At 37.4% G+C, this 20656-nt stretch overlaps 2 protein-coding genes across 2 annotated transcripts; both read left to right on the forward strand.

The window, feature by feature from the left end:
- The first annotated feature begins 15585 nt into the window (after positions 1-15585).
- On the forward strand, positions 15586-16320 carry LOC107767211 (putative ripening-related protein 2). Its single transcript, XM_016586132.2, has one exon. The coding sequence runs from the start codon at positions 15657-15659 to the stop codon at positions 16128-16130; it is 474 nt and encodes a 157-aa protein (XP_016441618.2). The 5' UTR covers positions 15586-15656; the 3' UTR covers positions 16131-16320.
- A 3411-nt stretch (positions 16321-19731) lies between these two features.
- LOC107767210 (putative ripening-related protein 2) lies at positions 19732-20504 on the forward strand. The gene has a single exon (XM_016586131.2). The coding sequence runs from the start codon at positions 19796-19798 to the stop codon at positions 20282-20284; it is 489 nt and encodes a 162-aa protein (XP_016441617.1). The 5' UTR covers positions 19732-19795; the 3' UTR covers positions 20285-20504.
- The last annotated feature ends 152 nt before the right edge of the window (positions 20505-20656 follow it).

Below are 20656 nucleotides of genomic sequence, written 5' to 3' on the forward strand. Positions count from 1 at the left end.
GTCCTACGATGACATGCCGGGATTAAGTGTCGATCTAGTGGTCCATAAATTTCCAACCTACCCCGATTATTCCCCTATCCAGCAAAAACAGAGGAAGTTCAAAGTTGATATCAGTGATAAGATTAAAGAAGAGGTCACAAAACAATTAAAGGCGGGGGTGATTCGAGTGGTCCAATATACTACATGGCTGGCTAATATAGTTCCTGTGCCAAAGAAAGATGGGAAAATCCGAGTGTGCATTAACTACCGAGATCTTAACAAAGCAAGCCCCAAGGACAATTTCCCTTTGCCAAACATCCACATCCTTGTTGATAACTGCGCCAAACATGAAATACAGTCTTTTGTGGATTGTTACGCAGGATACCACCAGGTGTTGATGGATGAAGAAGATGTAGAAAAGACAGCTTTTACCACACCTTGGGGCACTTACTGTTATAGAGTCATGCCATTTGGTTTGAAAAATGCTGGGGCAACCTACATGAGGGCCATGACTGCCATTTTTCATGATATGATGCACCAAGAGATAGAGGTGTATGTGGACGATGTAATCATCAAATCCAAAACCCAGGACGACCACGTTCGGGACTTGAGAAAATTCTTTGGGCGGCTGCGCAAATATGATTTGAAGCTGAACCCAGCCAAATGTGCATTTGGAGTACCATCCGGCAAACTTTTGGGATTCATAGTCAGTCGGAGGGGCATCGAGTTAGATCCAACAAAGATAAAGTCTATTCGGGATTTGCCTCCTCCAAGAACCAAGAAAGATGTTATGAGTTTTTTGGGAAGATTGAATTACATCTGTCGTTTCATTGCTCAGTTGACCTCCACGTGTGAACCCATATTTAAGTTGTTAAAGAAAGATGCGGCAATCAAATGGACAGTTGAATGTCAAGAAGCTTTTGATAAAATCAAGGAATATCTGTCAAATCTGCCAGTCTTGGTCCCACCTGAGCTAGGGAGGCCTTTGTTTTTGTACCTGACCGTCTTGGAAAATTCTTTTGGTTGTGTCCTTGGGCAACATGACATGAGCGGAAAGAAGGAGCAGGCCATTTACTATCTGAGCAAGAAGTTTACTAGTTATGAAGCCAAGTACACTTTATTGGAAAGAACTTGCTGCGCTTTGACATGGGTCGCTCAAAAGCTGAGGCATTTTTTGCAAGCTTACACCACCTACCTCATAACCAGGTTGGATCCTTTAAAGTACATATTTCAGGAACCAATTCCCACTAGGAGATTAGCGAAGTGGCAGATCTTGCTCACAAAGTTTGACATAATCTATGTCACTTGCACGGCAATGAAAGCCTAGGTGTTAGCAGATCATTTGGCTGAGAACCCGATTGATGATGAGTACCAACCTTTGAGAACTTACTTCCCAGATGAAGAAGTAAATTCAGTTGAGGCAATATCTGAAGACACTTATGCTTGGAAAATGTTCTTTGATGGGGCGGTAAACGCAAAAGGTGTTGGAATTGGGGCAATTTTGATCTCACCCACTAGTCAACACTATCCAGCCACAGCTCGGCTTCGGTTCTTCTGTACAAACAACACCGCCGAGTATGAAGCTTGCATTATGGGTATAAACATGGCAATCGACCAAAATGTTGAAGAGTTGTTGATCATGGGAGACTCAGATCTGATTATCCGGCAAGCCCAAGGAGAATAGGAAACCCGAGATTTTAAGCTTATCCCTTACAAGAAGCATGTGGAAGGCCTCAGCAAGCGATTCAAGTCAATAGAGTTCAGGTACATTCCTCGTTGTCACAACGAATTAGCTGACGCACTTGCTACTTTGGCCTCAATGCTGCCGTATCCAGGCAATGCTCACATAGATCCCTTGGAAATTCAAATTCGGGAAAGACACGGTTATTGTAATACAATTGAAGCAGCACCAAGTACCCAACCATGGTACCATGATGTTAAGAGGTTCTTGAAAACACAAGAATACCCCGAACATGCTACTGGAGATCAAAAGAGAACTATTAGGCGGCATGCGAGTGGATTCTTTTTGAGCGGCAAGGTATTGTATAAAAGAACCCCGGATCTCAATTTGTTGAGATGTGTTGACGCAGAAGAGGCTGGAAGAATCATGCATGAGGTACACGCGGGAGTATGCGGGCCCCACATGAACGGGTATGTTTTAGCAAAGAAAATCCTTCGAGCGGGTTATTACTGGATGACCATGGAAAAGGACTGTTTTAGTTTCGTTCGAAAGTGTCATCAGTGTCAGGTGCACGGTGATTTGATTCATGCACCTCCCACAGAACTGCATCCCATGTCTGCACCTTGGCCATTTGTTGCTTGGGGCATGGACGTCATTGGGCCAATCGAGCCAAAAGCCTCAAATGGACACAGATTCATATTGGTTGCCATTGACTACTTTACAAAATGGGTTGAAGCAATCACTCTCAAGTCTGTCACTAAGAAAGCTGTGGTAGATTTCGTGCACTCCAATCTTATCTGTCGTTTTGGCATTCCTGCAACTATTATCACAGACAATGCTGCAAACTTGAATAATCATTTGATGGGGGAGATATGTGAGCAATTCAAGATAATGCACCGGAACTCTACTCCTTATCGGCCTAAAGGCAATGGTGCCGTTGAAGCAGCAAACAAAAACATCAAAAAGATTTTGAGAAAGATGATTCAAAGTTCCAGGCAGTGGCATGAAAAGTTGTCGTTTGCATTGTTGGGATATCGCACTACTGTGCGCACATCAATTGGAGCCACCCCGGATCTTTTCGTTTATGGCACGGAAGCCGTAATATCCGCCGAGGTTGAAATCCCCTCTCTCCGAATCATCGTTGAAGCCGAAATTGAAGATAGTGAGTGGGTTAAAACCCGTCTGGAACAATTAACCTTGATCGATGAAAAGCGAATGGCTGCGGTCTGCCACGGGCAGTTGTACCAACAAAGAATGGCTCGTGCCTACAACAAGAAAGTACGACCTAGAAGTTTTGAAGCGGGGAAACTCGTTTTAAGGCGTATTCTTCCCCATCACCAGGAAGCAAAAGGAAAATTTGCTCCTAATTGGAAGGGCCCATACGTCATCAGAAAGATATTGCCGAGATGAGCATTGTATCTGGGCGATATCGAAGGAAATGACCCTGAAGCAGCTGTAAATGCGGATGCAGTTAAAAGGTACTATGTCTAATCCTTCCACAATAATAACATTATCCGATTGGGATAACGAAGGCTTTTATTCTCGCTACCCCAAATACTCCAATCCTTTGCTAACCCTTTGAGCCGTTTACCTTTCTTTCATTGCCCTCTTTGGAACCTCTTTGGAACAGAAAAACAAAAGAAAAATCAAAACCAAAACTTCCTGAACTACGTTTGACTTGATTCCGAAAGGATACGTAGGCAGCCTCTCTATGGGGTTCAGTCACACCAAAATAAAAATCCAAATTCCCTCAAAAGTGAAACTGGGGCAGATGTTGTAATGGTCCTGCGATAATCCCGTTTGAATGGTTCCAAAGTTGTAATTCGATCCAAATCATTTTTACCCAAATCTTTTCAAGTCCTTCCGATCAATCGGTGAGAATGTTCAAAGATCAGAGAATACAACTACTTGGATCCGATGTAATAAAAAAGAGAGAAATAAAATGAGAGAGTCTTATTGGTGAAAACCCACACGGGCACCATAAGGCGACGGTGAGCAGAAAAATTGAAAATGAGAGAGCCTGGTTAGTGAAAACTCGTAAAGAGTACTATCAGGTGATGTTGAGAAGAGAAATGAGAGAGGTTGATTGGCGAAAACCCGCAAAGGGCGCCGTCGATCGAAAAGAAGACACCCCCACCACTGAAAGAGTCCTGGCTAGGTTTCTCGATTTGGAGATGTGGTTCACAATGAGTTGGATAGTTGTGCATATCGGGTATCCAGTCCAAGAAGCATGTCATGTCTATTGAAGTCTGCATGCACCCCAGATAAGTCTTTCTTTCCCCCAAAAGGGACGCTTTTCCTTAAATTCATTTTTCTTGTCCTTTCTTTACCTTTCCTTGAATCCCTTTCGGTCTAACTCTGTTTCGAAACTAATACAAAGAAAGGTGGCAAGATTGGTTTTACAGGGTTTTGTTTAATAAAAGCCAAGTCCAAAGAAAAGTACCCAGCCTCAGTGGGTGCATCAAGTCGATCCCAACTGGCCATGATTAGTCGATGCTCTGAAATCAGAGTTATTGAAAATGAAAAGAAATCCAAAGTCAAAGCCCTTAGAAGCAGATTAAAATGAAAGGGCCAAAGCCCTATACGGTTGAGCCGTCATGATAAATTTGAGCTTCCTCGGTTTTAGGAGAGAGACAAATCTTTAAAAAAGCCAGCAAGCGGCAGAGGTTCTCGCCAAAAGAGTTGGGCCGAGATCAAGTGATAAAAAACAATGAAGGCCACAAACCGACCACCGTTTCAAACTAACAATTCTTCTTTGTTTGAAAATTGAAACAAGTGCAATCCAAAGCAACAGTGCAAGAAGCTGGTGTAACCAAAATGGAAAAAGAAATGTGCAAGCGCTAGAAATAGCTTAGCAACAATAATCAACCCAAAAGTGAAGTCTCCTCCAAATTCTTTCCTGCATTTTTTACTAAAAATGAATTGAAAGAAAATAGATAAGAAGAAAAAAATGGTAGTTTAGAAGCCCCAAAAACAATCTTTTACCTTTTTACCAACATTAGGGCTCCAATCCCTGAGTTGAGATTTTTTAGACATAGGGCCTCCATTCCCTAGTCGCCTTTTGCCAACATTAGGGCTCCAATCCCTAAGTTGAGATTTTTTAGACATAGGGCCTCCATCCCCTAGTCGCCTTTTGCCAACGTTAGGGCTCCAATCCCTAAGTTGAGATTTTAGACATAGGGCCTCCATTCCCTAGTCGTCTTTATTGCCAACATTAGGGCTCCAATCCCTGAGTTGAGATTTTTAGACATAGAGCCTCCATTCCCTAGTCGCCTTTTGCCAACATTAGGGCTCCAATGCTTGAGTTGAGATTTTTTAGACATAGGGCCTCCATCCCCTAGTCGCCTTTTGCCAACGTTAGGGCTCCAATACCTAAGTTGAGATTTTAGACATAGGGCCTCCATTCCCTAGTCGTCTTTAGCCAACATTAGGGCTCCAATCCCTGAGTTGAGCGATTTTCTTTTAGCCGACATTAGGGCTCCAATCCTTGAGTTGAGCGATTTTCGTTTAGCCGACATTAGGGCTCCAATCCCTTAGTTGAGCGACTTTCCTTTAGCCGACATTAGGGCTCTAATCCCTGAGTTGGGCAATTTTATTTTAGCCGACACTAGGGCTCCAATCCTAAGTTGAGATTTTAGACATATGGCCTCCATTCCCTAGTCGCTTTTACCAATATTAGGGCTCCAATCCCTAAGTTGAGATTTTAGACATAGGGCCTCCATTCCCTAGTCTCTTTTACCAATATTAGGGCTCCAATCCCTGAGTTGAGCGATTTTTCTTTTAGCCGACATTAGGGCTCCAATCCCTGAGTTGATCAATTTTCCTTTAGCCAACATTAGGGCTCCAATCCCTGAGTTGAACAAGTTTTCTTTTAGCCGACATTAGGGCTCCAATCCCTAAGTTGAGCGATTTTTCTTTAGCCGACATTAGGGCTCCAATCCCTGAGTTGCGTCTTTTAGACTTGAGGTTTCCAATCCCCTTATCAATTCTGTAGATTTTTATGGCAATTAACTCACGAAATTTTCCTAGTGAAACTGGGTCAGAAAAATTTCGTTCGTTTGTTTGTTTCGTTGTCTGAGCAGGTTTGACCTCGAGGCACAGGGATCGAGATGACCTATGGAGTGAGTCTCAATCCAGAATAAAAGAAAAGAAGAAAAGAACAAAAGAAGATGAGCCCAAATACTGGAACAAACAAAGTGCGTATCGCTCAAAATATGATTGAAGTCACGAGCTCCGCCAATCCCGCTTCACTCAATGCTGCAGAAATAAACAAGCGCCTACAACTTACGAGCATCAAGATTCAGATCGAAGTCTACAAGCAGAATCAGCTAAAACTCAAGATCAATTTGCGAAAGAATTATAGATAGGAATCTTGTAACTAGTAGTTGATAGGCATAGCTAGCTTAGTTTTAATTCTCCTTTGGTGTAATAAGGAGGTCGGTAAAGCAGTAGTAACAACATGCAACAGCAGTAACAGCAGCATCGCAGTTCCATGGTAGTCCCAACTACCAAAACTTCCCGAACTACATTGACCTGATTCCTGTTTAGCCCAGGATATGTAGGAAACCTTTGAAGCAAAGGTTCGGTCAAATCTTTCAAAAAAAAAAAAAAAGCTTCACACGGAGTATTCCAACGGGCAAAAATCGCTCGTATCCGCTCACTTTATCTTTGCACGAAAACTCTTCGTGTTTTCGGACAAAGAGGGGCAGCTGTGAGCATGTGATTTTTGCCCTATATGAGAATTACTCCCAAAAATTCAAAATAAAACAATTTTCCTTTGGGTGCAATTTTTGAATTTTCGTGACATTTTTGATAATTATTTGTATTTTTGACTGTGCATGTTAATGTGTTAAATTAATAAAAAATATAAAATATGTCGCATTTGCATTTGATATTTATTTAAGTTTTTCTTACAAAACGAAAAAATCATAAAAAATAATGTACGTTGCATTTTAGCATTTAACGTCCAAATTGTGTGATTTTATCGTTAATTGCTACTTAAATGTGTGATAATTGTTATTAGGAGTTAATTAGTATTTTGAGATAATTTTGGGTTTTATAATTTAATCTTAGCATTTTTAGCTTTATTAATTAGGAATTTGAATAAATAGAAAAGAACAAAAAATAGAAGAAAACCGGATTGGGCCTTTTCTTCAAATTTAAACCACGAGCCCAAAAGAAACAAACCCATACCGGGTCAACCCAACCCGGTCCTCCCCACAACCCCAAAGATCCAACTCCCCCTCTTCATTTTCATTTTTATTTTTCCAAAACAAAAAAAAACCCAAACCCTAAAAAACCATCTACCCGCCCCCCTCTATCTTCTTCTCCGTCGTCCCAAACGACCCCAACACGAGCAGCAACTATGGCTGCCTCCTCATCCTCATGCATACACACACACACACAGCAACACATACACAACACAACCACCCTCGTCGTAGACCACAACGCAGGTTGCTGCTGCTGCTTCGTCTAGCTTCGTCCAAATGACCAAACGACCCCTCGCCGCGAAGCTCAAGCTATGAACGACCAAACGACCCTTGACCTCTCTAACACAACCAGCTTCGTCGAGCTCCAACAGCCATCCCTGCTGCTTCATCTTCTGCTTCGTCTTCGCCTCATCGCCATGGCTGCCACTGCTTGCTCGACGACCATGGCTGCCACTGCTTCGAGCTCCAGCCACATCACCTCAAACAACCCACAGTTTTCACAGTTGTCCTTTACCTCCAGCCACGAACGACCACAGCTCGATCGTCACGTCCAAATGAGCATCGTCGCCTCCATCGCCTGCCAGTTGAGCAGCGTTGCTGCTGCTGCTTCGTTCTTATTCTTGTCAAAAAAAACGACCCAGCGCCGCCACTGCTGCATTCCTACTCGTCGAGTTATTTTCCGGGCAGATTCGAGTTATTTTGGTTTCAAAGTTTCCAGGCAGATTTGTTTCCGTTTGAGTTCGTCGTTGTTCCGATCCGGTTAATTGGTTTAAGTTTTAGTTCTGTCCGTATTTTGATTGATATTCTCGGATCTGAAATCAGTATATGTTTGATTCTTTTCTTTTTCGTTTGTTTGTCATTTCTTGATTATTTCTTCAGTTTGTTTTTATTCATTTTTCTTGTTTAGTTTTAAATACAGAAGTGTGTTAGTTTAATCACTTGAATCCTTCATCTTGGTTGTAATGTTGTTAGATTTAATTTGAAGTTCAATTGATTATTGGGTTTAGTGATTTGAATCTACTTATTTGTTGTGTTTCAATTTGTTACTGTTATTGAATCTGAAAGTATGTTTGTTGTTAAAAATGTTGTTCAATTTGTTACTGTTATAGAATCCTTAGTCTTTGTTTTGATGATATTTGACATAATCTCAGTTTCTAGCTTTAAATTTGTTGATGAAATTTGATTAGGAATTGGTTATAGCTGTCGTAATCGGTTAATTGATTAGGATTTGGATATAGCTGATGGGGGTGTTATGGTAATTTCAAATTATTTCAGGGGTAAAATGGGAAAAGAGCCTTAATTTTGAGTGCTCCGTCCACTAGGCATTAATAATATTACAATAGTACATGGTGGGGGGCAAGACATGGGGTAGTGGGGAGTTAATACATTGTTTAATATGGTGGGGGACAAGACATAATGGAGTAGGAATAATGCATTTGTTTAATATAGTGGGGAACAAGACATAATGGAGTGGGAATAATGTATTTGTTTAATATAGTGGGGGACAAAACATGTAGGCATGGAGAACAAGGGATTAAATAAGAAAAACATTAAGTAGTGGGGGCAAGACATGCAATTATGGGAATATTTCGGGTTAGTGGTTCAAGACAAGAGTCTTGTTATAAATAGAATCATTTTTTACACAGTGTAAGAGGAGGGAGAGGAGAGACTTTTAGGGGATAAAGGAAAAAGTTGAGAGAGTTGACTGAATTTTGAGAAATAAGAATTTGAGAGCAAAAAGAGAAAAACAAGCTGAACTTTTACTTGAATAATTTCAGGCTGCTTTTCCTTGAGTGTTATTCAAAAATCAGTAAACTACTGCGTCTTATATCCGTCTCTCTTCTACTTTGACTGCGATTGCATTCTGGTACTGCTGGTTTTCAATCTGTTACTGGGTTATTTTACTGGTCATTACTGGTTTTGTTGTGTTGCTGAACCTGTTGTTGCTGTGTATTTACACTACTGCTGCTTCTACTGATCTTCATCTTCTTTCCTTGCTTTCCAAATACCAGGTACACAAACTGATACACTGGTACATCTTGTAAGCTACTCGAAGCATGAATGCAAAAATGGGAAAGATTTGAAGCTGTAGTTTAATGTAGTCTTTTCTTTCTTTTACTGTCTGTACTTAGAACATTCTATGCGCTGCCCATGTAAACTCTGGTTATATACTGAATCTCGGTTGTATATATGTTAGCTAGTTGCCTTCACTAGAATCAGGTAGTTGTTGGTTATGTATAACATGGGCACTATCCTATAGCAGTTTAAGTTGTAAACTTCTTCCCCGTAGGTTTTTAGTTTAAAAGGACTAATAGTGTAGTTGTAACATTCTGCTAGTTCAATTTGTTCGATTAAACTGCATGTTCCAAATACACATCAGCCCTTAGGTTGATTACTCAATAGTTCAAACTATTTTAGTTAACAACTTGCTCATCTAAATTCGTTAAAAAACGGGTTTCATTAGGTATCACTTTCATTTCGGATTCTTAAAGCTCACATGTGTAGAATCATTTAGCTAAGCCCAACATCTGAATAAGGATAGCACAAGTCCAGTTTCACCCCTTATACATTGGACCTGGGCCCATAATTGTTAACCGACTGCCTTTGTTGTATCGTTTTCAGATTTAACGACTCACTTTCAAAACTCAACTATAATAACTCGTGAACATGTAAATAAGTTAGAATTCTTTTTCTTTCATTATAGAGACAAACGAAGTAGAAAACATAGCCACTATAGGTCGATCCTTTCAAACAAAAATGAGGCGTACCTTGCCAAACAAAAAATGCAAATTGCGGGGCCCTCAATAATTGGTCATAATAAAATACTTAGAATTTGGGATGGGCCGTTTAGCGAATTTTTACAGCCTTCCTCAAAGATAATAACGTGTTAGAATTTTTAGGCGTGATTTTTTAAATTAAATTATATTCTTCAATTCGGGTGCGCATTTATGTGACCCAAATCCAAATCTCAACGAAATCGGAATGTATTAACAACCACGGGTGCATTGATTGTGACGTGATTCGAGATGCATTTTCACGACGTTGCAATTCTTTAAAAAAAGAAAAAGAAAATAAAAGCGGTTTAAACTTAATAAAGCACACAAGTTATAACATGTATAAAAATCAGATATTTAGCCATTACAACAATTTAAGCGACCTTGCTAGAACCACGGGATTCGGGGGTGCCTAACACCTTCCCTCGGGTCAACAGAATTCCTTACTTAGAATTTCTGGTTCGCGGACTTCATTTGGAAAGTCGAATATTTTCCTCGAATTGGGATTCAAGATAAACCGGTGACTTGGGACACCAAAAGCCAAACCTTTCCCAAGTGGTGACTCTGAATTAAATAAATAATCCCATTTCGAATATTGTCACTTAAAATGAAAAAACTCCCTCACGCATTTATCCTTCGGGGTAGGCGCGCAAAAAGGAGGTGTGACAATTAATATTATCAAGATATGATTCTAAACTCTTTGTCTTTTACCATTTCTTATGTGAATGTTCTGTGTGGGTTAGTTGTCACATTTTGGTTTCTATTAAGTGATGTTACAGTGTTAATTTCAAATTTGTTTGAGTTGATTCTTTGTTTTAAATCTTTTATTATAAGAAAGTAGTTAACTTTCACGTTATTCTTTGCAAATCTGTGCTAACATGGATCATGTGAGCTTGTATGAAATTGTAAGCAGACATATGTTCTTTCAAATTGAGTGAGCTAGCGTAGTATTCATTTTCCCTTTTTGTTTACCATTTTAAAAAAAAGCAAATTCATTCATCATCTCTTTGTTTGCGTGGTTATTAGTTTCACGTGATGGATGCTTTGTTGATTATCTGTTTTGGACATTAGAATTGGAAAGGGAGAGTGGGGGAAGGCTAAAGCGCATTAGTAGTTAATTTGTTCGTATTCTTTAGGAATTGGGTTTAGTCAAACACATGAAATGAGGAAGCCAAAAGAAAAAATGATCATGAATTAAGTTTTATATACTTTAGCTTAAGTTTATTTCTATTTTTCTTAATCGCTAGGAGAATGTTTAGGCCGACCACACACGGGTAGGCAAGCAGAGAATGTTTAGGCCGACCACACACGGGTAGGCAAGCCTTAGGATTTTGTTAATTTCGAGGCGAGAGGTCGTTCCCTTAGTTAAATTTATCCAGGTAATGCCCCAAAGAATTTGTATATATTTTATCCGGGGTATGCCTCGTAATATCATGTATTTGGAGGCCATGACGAACTTCGTGGGAAAAGTATAGTATATATTAGTATTTAGATTTTTACATTTATTTTCTTCTTTTATTTTCTTTTGGTTATGTGAGGACGACCTCGAGCCTCTATTGTGTTTATTTTTCTTTTCTGTGTTTATACCTCAATTTGAATATTTTAAATGCCAACCTGATCAAGTATGCAACCGTACTAGTTACGGGACTTGGGGAGTGCCTACACCTTCTCCCCGAGTCAAATGAACCCCCTTACCCGAATCTCTGGTGCAGACTTAGTTTGGAGTCCAAAGTGTTTTAAAGAAAAAATTATTTTTTTAACATGGTGACCTGACACACCGAAATCAAAGTCAGGTGGCGACTCTGGGTTATTTCCTTTAGAACACTATCTTTTGTCACTTTCAAAATTGAAAAACCCTTCTGATCTTCATAAAATCTTTTTATCCATTTTTAAGAGGGTTTAGTGAAGTTGGTAAAAAAAAGGGGGGGTGTGACAAGTCCAATACCAATTGATAAGCAAGGAATTAAATATATAAATTGAAGAATAAAGTAAGTCAAACCTGTGTGCAAGCCAAATCTCGACCTCGGGCTATGATAGTCTCGAGGTGGGTTAGTAAGAATAGTGCATTATAAGGCAACTCTGATGAACATTAAGTAAGAAAGTGACGAATGTATATTCTCTTGTCAATGAATCATGTGTTATAAATGAATGGGCTCCCCTCTATATAATATGTGAGTCCTAAATAAAGTACACTTCTAATTATAGTAGGGAATCATATTGGATAGTTGTCTAACCGCCAAGGACTAATCCGTTCCAGAATATACGCCGTGATCTTTGAGCCATTGCAGGAATCTCGCTCTTTCTGTTACTAAATCATAACAGTATTATCTGGAAGTGGGCCTTCTTCCGACCTCAGAAAATGATATCGACCTCGACCTCAATATTGAAAAGGAGCCTCGACCCTGAGCTCGACGTCCTGACCTCTCGACGTGGTATCACATTTTTCATTGAAGAGCGAAATTGGGCACATCATCGGGGGTATGGACCCTTTTCACAGGCGGCGTATCTAATGTGAAGGGGTACGGGCTAGGCATCGTTTTGAAGCCACCCACAGGTAGCACTATTAGGCAGTCTATCAAAACTTCTAGATTGACTAACAATGAGGCCGAGTACGAGGCCATGATTGCAGGTCTCGAGCTAGCTAAAAGCTTGGGGGCAGAAGTCATTGGAGCCAAGTGTAATTCTTTATTGGCGGTGAACCAAGTAAACTAAAGTTTCTAAGTTCGAGATGATAGAATTCAAAGGTATTTGGACAAGCTACAGGTAACTTTGCACCGCTTCAAGGAGTGGACTTTAGGCCACGTACCTCGAGAACAAAATGGTGAGGCCGATGCACTTGCAAATTTGGGATCATCGGTCGAGGAAGACGAGATCATCCCTGGGACTGTCGTTCAACTATCGAGATCTGTGGTCGAGGATGGTCATGCCGAGATAAACTCTACAAGCTTGACCTGGGATTGGAGGAATAAATATATTGAATATTTAAAGAACGGAAAGCTCCCATCGGATCCTAAAGAATCGAGGGCCCTATGAACCAAAGCTGCCAGATTCATATTGGATGAAGATGGAACGTTATACAGAAGGGAGTTCGATGGACCATTGGCGGTATGTTTAGGGTCGGGGACACCGATTATGTTTTACGAGAGGTCCACTAAGGCACTTGTGGGAACCATTCAGGCGCTGAATCCTTGATTCGAAAAATTATTAGAGCAGGGTACTACTAGGATAACATGGAAAAAGACACTAAGGAGTTTGTTCTAAAATGTGATAAATGTCAAAGGTTTGCACCTATGATCTATCAGCCCGAAGAACAACTTCATTCGGTCCTATCCCCATGGCCATTCATGAAATGGGGGATGGATATCGTCGACCCTCTGCCAACGGCCCCAGGTAAAGCTAAATTCATTTTGTTTATGACTGACTACTTTTCTAAATGGGTGGAAGCACATGCTTTCGAGAAAGTCAGAGAAAAAGAGGTTATAAACTTTATGTAGGACCACATCGTGTGTTGATTCGGGATACCTGCCAAAATCGTATATGACAATGGAAAGCAATTCATTGGCAGCAAGGTAACGGAGTTCCTCGATGAATACAAAATAAAAAGGATCTAATCGACGTCGTATCACCCAAGCGGAAATGGACAGGCCGAATCAACGAATAAGACTATCATTCAAAACTTAAAGAAAAGGTTGAGTGACGCTAAGGGGAAATGGAGAGAAGTTCTACCCGAAGTTCTTTGAGCATATCGAACAACATCGAAGTCTAGTACGGGGGCAACCCCATTCTCCTTAGTATATGGCTCCGAGGCCTTAATTCCAATCGAGGTCGCGGAACCTAGTGCCAGATTTCGACATGCAACGGAGGAATCAAATCAAGAGGCTATGAATACTAGCCTCGAACTATTGGATGAAAAACGAGAAGCTGCGCTTATTCGGATGGCTGCACAGAAGCAAAGAATCGAGAGATATTACAATAGAAGAGCCAACCTTCACCACTTCGGGATTGGGGACTTGGTTCTAAGAAAAGTCACCCTCAATACCGAGACCCAAACGAAGGGAAACTAGGCCCAAATTGGGAAGGACCATATCGAGTCCTCGGTGTCATCGGAAAGAGATCTTACAAACTTGGCACAATGGAGGGCGAACAATTGCTAAACAATTGGAATGTATCACTACTCAAATGATATTATTGCTGAGGTATGATTTTCTCCCTTTTCTATTTATATTTGATACTAACTTATTGCATGTGTTCGATCGAGGCGTCGAGAAAACTCTTCAACATGAAGATCTTAGGTTTTAAAGCACGCGTTGCACTCTTTTTCCCTCAGATCGGTTTTTAATCTTTTCAAAAAATACTTTTAAGTTTCAACCTACGGAAAAAAGGTTCAATTTTCCTTTAGTATTTAAAAAAAGACAAATAAATTTAAATATTTAGTATAAAAGAAATCCAATTAAAATATAAAATATAAATTATAAATTATATATATCTATATATATATATATATATATATATATATATATATATATATATATATATTAAAGATCAAAAACCCTTCCACTTCTTCCAGTACTCTATCTCTAAGTTCTAACGCCTAATTCCTAAATAAAATATATCAAAATACATCATTCAATATGAATTAAAAGTTTACTCTTATCATACTATTCCAAACTTAGGAATATGAGAAAGAAAATAAAAATATGATTGAAATAAAAAAAAAAGAATGGTATGGTAAAACTAAAAAGGAAAAATGAAAAGAGAAAGATTAAATTAATAAAAGATAATTTTAAAAATATAAATTTATTGTAAGGTTATTTTTGTCGTGAACAAATTAATTTTCTACTTTTGCTTTTTTGGAAGAAGCTCGAATTTATAGATTCTCCCCAAAAGCAGAAAACTGCTTCTGTTGCTGTTCAAAAATATTTTTTTTGTCTTGGCCAAACAGTTTAAATTTTCCAAAAATCTTTTATAATAAAGAAAAGTATTTTTAGTCTCCCAAAAGCTTGGCCATACATGTTCTAAGTTCGTTGGGAAATCATCGGAGACTCTCAGTCTACTTGTGTGAGTTTATACTTCTGCATAGTTCAGATTATCAATTCATTTAGAATTCTTATATATATTCTCTTCTTTTTTTTACATGCGTTCAACTATGAGTTGGGAAAAAAGAAATAAATATTCATCGATCAAATCATGATATTTACTCCATATTTGTTAAAATACATTTCATACCATCAAAGGATGTGATGCAGTGGATGAAGCTGCTCCTTTCTTAACCAGAGGTCTCGAGTTCGAGCCCTACGTATGGAAAAATCATTGATAGGTAGTGCTACCCCCGAATAGGACCCTACCCGGTGCGAATCCGGATATAGTCAGGCTCCAATGAGGGTACCAAATATATAGTCAGGCTCCAATGCGGGTACCGAATACCGAATGGAAAACCAAAAAAAAAATCTTTACATAACTGATTGATTATGTGATCCTTTCGCTCTTCCACTGAAATACTTTGAAGGTTGCTTTGAGTAATCCTTTATTTCTTAAAGAAAAATAATGGAATAATGACACTGTATAACTACTGAATAATTTTAAGACAGCCTTACAGGAGACATTGGATGTATCTAATTAATCTAAGACAGTAAAAATCTATTTTCATTTAAAAATAAAATAAAATTACTAGCAGATGTTAAAATTGACAACCTAAAATCCAAAGATGTCACATCTACAAAACAAACATTACAGTTGCAACATATTTTATTTGTATGATTAGTTTTCTAATAAAGCCAGAAGTATTTTCTAGTCGCAGAAGTTCGACATTGTCAATTTTCTTGTGCGTTAATTTCTTGGTATCTTTACCCCATTATATTCTATGGTTTGGATTTACATTACCACTACTATAATAAAAAATCATGTTGTTGGGCCGGCAAATCGTTCTATAAATAGCAAATCTGTTTTATCAACTCTTGACGACCAAAAAAAAAAAAAAAAAATCACCTAAGTTAACAAAATTGTCAAACAACAATGAGCAAGGGAATTAGTTACCTCAGTCTAGTTCATTTTGTTGCTTTCTTGATCCTTATTTTAATGGCCTGTAGTAACACGTTAACTGTTGAAGCTCAAAGGCACAAGAAGCCAGATGGAAAAGAAGGGAAATTTTCACCAGCAGTTTCTGGTCGTAGAAAGGCAATTTTAACGATCAATGACTTTGGAAAAGGTGGTGGGGGAGGGGGTCCATCAGAATGTAGTGGCAAATATTACGATAATTCTATTCCAATTGTGGCTTTATCAACTGGATGGTACAGTAAAGGGAAAAGATGTTTTGAAAAGATAACAATTTATGCAAATGGAAAAAGTACAAAAGCTATGGTTGTTGATGAATGTGACACAAGTAGAGGGTGTAGAAATAATATTGTTGATGCTTCTGAAGCTGTGTGGAAAGCTTTGGGTGTTCCTAAGAAAGATTGGGGTTGGCTTGAAATATTCTGGTCAGATTAATGAATTTCATCTTTTGTATGGTTATATTTGCAAAGATAAGTCTTCCTCCTTAGCTTTTATTTCAATAATAAACTGATTGCAAGGCTTACTTTGCCTTGTTACGCTATCGCAATAAAAAGGATTTGGCTTATGTACACGACAGTGTAAAGAGTTTTTACATTATTAGTATATCTAATAATAATACTTGTTTTTTCCTGTGTTACTCTCATGGATGTGTATGCAATTGTTTGAACTAAATTTAAAATTATTTATTATCCGGTTATACTGGTTTCTAAATTTGAGCCTATTATCTGATTTCTCTTTTTCAAGATTTTCCAAATGTATATATGCAAATTCGTCCTAGAGTCGCTCCCCTGACAGAAACAGTTATAGGAGCTCTTGTGTCAATCACTTTCATTTCTCTCGTTAGACTGTCTGACTTAAGAAAAGAGTTGCAGTGTTTGCAAGAGAACAGTAATAACTAGAGTAATTCATAAGGCAGACTGATGAAAACTCAATAATATTGGTCCGAGACGAAAAAAAAAAAGATACAATATCACTTGTTTCTATTCACTTGGACATGTTATTTTGACTTAGAAGATGCCTCTATGCTCATATATTCAACAACTCAACATATATAGTGGTTACCAATTACTTAAGTGGACTCCTTCAAATATGTGTTGACCCAATTTGTTTTGCAGTTTCTTTTAATTTCGTTGTTAATCTGACCCACTTTGCCGGTAAGGGTATACAAATCGAACCGAAAAATCACATTAAATCGAAAAGTCAAATCAAATCGATTAAAAAATCAAATTAGGTTTGGTACTGCGTAAAAAAACCGAACCGAACCGATATGTAAATATATAATTTTTATATATACTTTTAAGATTTTTTATAGAAATTTCTTTAAAAAATATCTAGAAATACGATTCTCTTAGGGGATGTAATATTTAGTTAAATATGAAATGCTCCATGTTTATTAACTGTAAATAATGGATTGTATGATTACTTTCTTATCAAGTGTTAGTGAAATGTGTCAATCTTTTTGTTCTTTATATGTCAAGATCTATTAAATTCTTATATCTTTTTAATTTGAATTTGAAATGGTATTTCAATAATTTAAAATTAAATATAACATACCATTATATAGGTTCATATTTATTTTTATGTTTAATTATTAAATTCGTTAATATAAAATTATTGTCGGACGACTAAAAAATACATATCATATGTTTACTAAGAAAATTCTTCCATAAAATATTTTAATATCTCGTATATTGGTTAATATTTTTAGTTTTTAATAAACATATATTACTTATAAAATATTTAATAAAGTAAGATTGAAATAATATTCATATAACAAAAAAATCCGAAAACCTCGAAAAAATCCAATAAAATCGAACCAATCCAAACCGATATAGTTGGTTTAGTTTGATTTTGATAAAATCCGAACCCACCCAGTCCATGTATATCCCTACCGATAATAATTGCAGGATCGAAGCTTTTAACTTTTTATATTTTATTTCTCACTCAATATCGATATTTGCCTCCGGCCTGACTAATCCAGATTGATACCGGAAAGTCACACGAGCCAAAATCTATAGCTTTATTTTATAAACTCAAATAAAAGTACAATTTTTTGGATTTAGAACACTTGTGAAAAGGAAAAAAAAAAAAAAGACGTGATTACTGACACTATGTGTCAGTTAGTTTTTTCAACACAAAAAGTTTAGTTGAATAAGCAGCGAACCAAAATCACGTAAAAACTTATCTGGATCGAGTATTTATACCAAATAAATATTCGTATAGATTATTTATATCAAATTAATATATACATGATATATGTTTGCACAAACATTGAATCATGATAATTAAGGTAACAACATAAACACCTGTGAGTAAGTTTTCTCCAAGTCAGTTGCTAATGCATGCTGTTCGGATCTACATATTTTCTCATTTTCTGCAATATATCATTTAGAAAATTCTATAGTTTTCCAAAAGGTATAGTTTGCCTCTTGAAAAGGAGGATTGATTAAAATATGTGTTATTACCGGTGTTGTTGTCTATTCAGACGCAGAGGCGTATTTAGGATTTTAAAAGTATGAATGCATTATACTACCGTCTAGCTTGACTCCATCAAAATTTTGCTATGACAACAACTTATCGAACAAACCATGGTTAATACTATTATCACAAGGAAATATTATTCAGTTTACAATTGTTCTTAACAAATTTTATACCTTAAAAATGATTAATAATAGCATAGTTATTTGAAGAAGACTCATCACAAGCCAAAATTTATTTTGAAGAAAAATATAGACGAGAGAAATGATAAAGAAATTAGTTAGAAGATGATTGTTGTTCGTAAAAAATTGAGATAGCAAGAGAGGTAAGGAGGAGATGTGAATTTTAATTTTTTAGGAATTTTAAAACTTAAGAATGAACCAAAAAAGAAAAGAAAAAAGGGAGAAAAGAATAAACATAAAATAAAGAAAAGATAAAACAATAAAAGAAGAACAACAAAATGAAACCAAAAAAGAAAAGAAGGAAAAGGAAGACAAGAAACAGAAAAAGAAAAGACAAAGAGTATGAGGGAAATAGGGGAGAGGGGATTCGAACCCCTAACCTGGACTATCACAGGAGCACACAGCCACAAACGGACCTAACTGACATCTTGAGCATTGGTTCCCCAAAATCTAATATGAGATAAATTACAGTGCTATATGCACTTTAGGGAGGGGAGAATGGATTCACGTGAATCCATACCACTCCCTGTAAATCCGCCCCTACCGGCGATATGATTTGTATAAAACTTTAGTGCACGCGCAACCTTTAATTCATGGATTCATCACTTGTGTTAATCGTTTCTACATTGGAAAATAATCGAATATTTATTAATAAAATCATGATTTGCTCTATAATTTGATTTGAGAACCGATCGATTAATCGGGTAATCATTTAATTTTGCTCTTCAATAGACTGATATCTTAAGAAAAAGTTGACTTTTAGGTCTAAAATACTTCGGAGGTAACTTCAAATAATAGTTTCTTTTTAGATAAAGAGACCTTTAAGACAACCTCGCATGCAGTGACGCACATAAAATTTTTGGTAAGCAATGTCAATATTTGAAAAAAAATAAACAAACGAATAAATCACTATAATATCAAGTGGTGTCATTTTTTATATTTATCCTAATATTTTATTTTGTATACTATCTATATATACATATTCGACGAAGAGGTATCACGTGACACCACTTGCCACAGGATGTATCCGCGGCTGCTCGCATGAGCCATAAAACACTAAACGTAACTAGCCATCAAAGATATAGGGGTAAAAATTCTACTTTCCTTTTTTAGAGCAAAAAGAAATTACTACATGTAAAAATTAACCACCTAAAATTTCGAAGATGTCACATCTACAATACAAACAATACAGTCGCAACATATTTTATTTGTACCTATCAAGCCAAAATTTCCTAGTCGCAGACATTGTTATTTTCGCAGACATTGTTAATTAGTATTTTTACCTCATTGTGTTCCACGGTTTGGATTTACATGACCACCACTATAGTAAAAATCATGTTGTTGGGCCGGCAAAACGTTCTATAAATAGCAAAGCTATTATATCAGCTCTTCACCACAAAGAAAAAACACTAAGTTAAACAATATTTTCAAACATTTAGGATGAAACTAAGTGCAACAATGAACATGGGAACTTACTTTACCCTACTTCATTTTATTGCTTTCTTGATCCTTATTTTCATGGCTTGTAGTAACACATTAATTGTTGAAGCTCAAAGACACAGGGCACCAGATGTCAAAAAAGGGAAATTTTCACCAGCAGTTTCTGGTCACAAAAAGGCTATTTTAACGATCAATGACTTTCGAAAAGGTGGTGGTGGAGGGGATCCGTCAGAATGTAGTGGCAAATATTACGATAATTCTATTCCAATTGTAGCTTTATCAACTGGATGGTACAGTAAAGGGAAAAGATGTTTTGAAAAAATTACAATTTATGCAAATGGAAAGAGTACAAAAGCTGTGGTTGTGGATGAATGTAACACAAGTAAAGGGTGTAGAAATAACATTGTTGATGCTTCTGAAGCTGTGTGGAAAGCTTTAGGTGTGCCTAAGAAAGATTGGGGTTGGCTTGAAATCTTCTGGTCTGATTAATCAATTTGATTTCAATGGTTTTCTTGGTATGGCTTTCATTTCAATAAGTATCTGAAATAAACTGATAGCAAGGCTCATGTGGCTGCCTTAATCATGCTATCACAATAATAATAACAGTTACCTGTTGTTATCTTTTATGCGACTTAGTATGTAAAGGTTCTTTTGCACTGATCGTGTAAAGAAGTTAAACTCGAATAATAGTACTTGCTCCTTTTGTTGCTTCTTGGTTGAAAGATTATGGATTTGTAAGCAGCTGTTTGAACTAAATTTTACATTAGTTATATGCTTATACTGGCTTCTTTGATCTAGGGGTGTGCAGGTTGGACCGACTTATAGCGGGTCATAATGGGTAGAGCTAATAACTTGGTATTT

Source organism: Nicotiana tabacum, chromosome 1 (assembly GCF_000715075.1).
Source record: "Nicotiana tabacum cultivar K326 chromosome 1, ASM71507v2, whole genome shotgun sequence".
NCBI classification, from domain to species: Eukaryota; Viridiplantae; Streptophyta; class Magnoliopsida; order Solanales; family Solanaceae; genus Nicotiana; species Nicotiana tabacum.

Coding starts and splice junctions, on each gene's coding strand:
- LOC107767211 (XM_016586132.2), top strand. CDS start 15,657: ATGAGCAAGGGAATTAGTTACCTCAGTCTAGTTCATTTTGTTGCTTTC.
- LOC107767210 (XM_016586131.2), top strand. CDS start 19,796: ATGAAACTAAGTGCAACAATGAACATGGGAACTTACTTTACCCTACTT.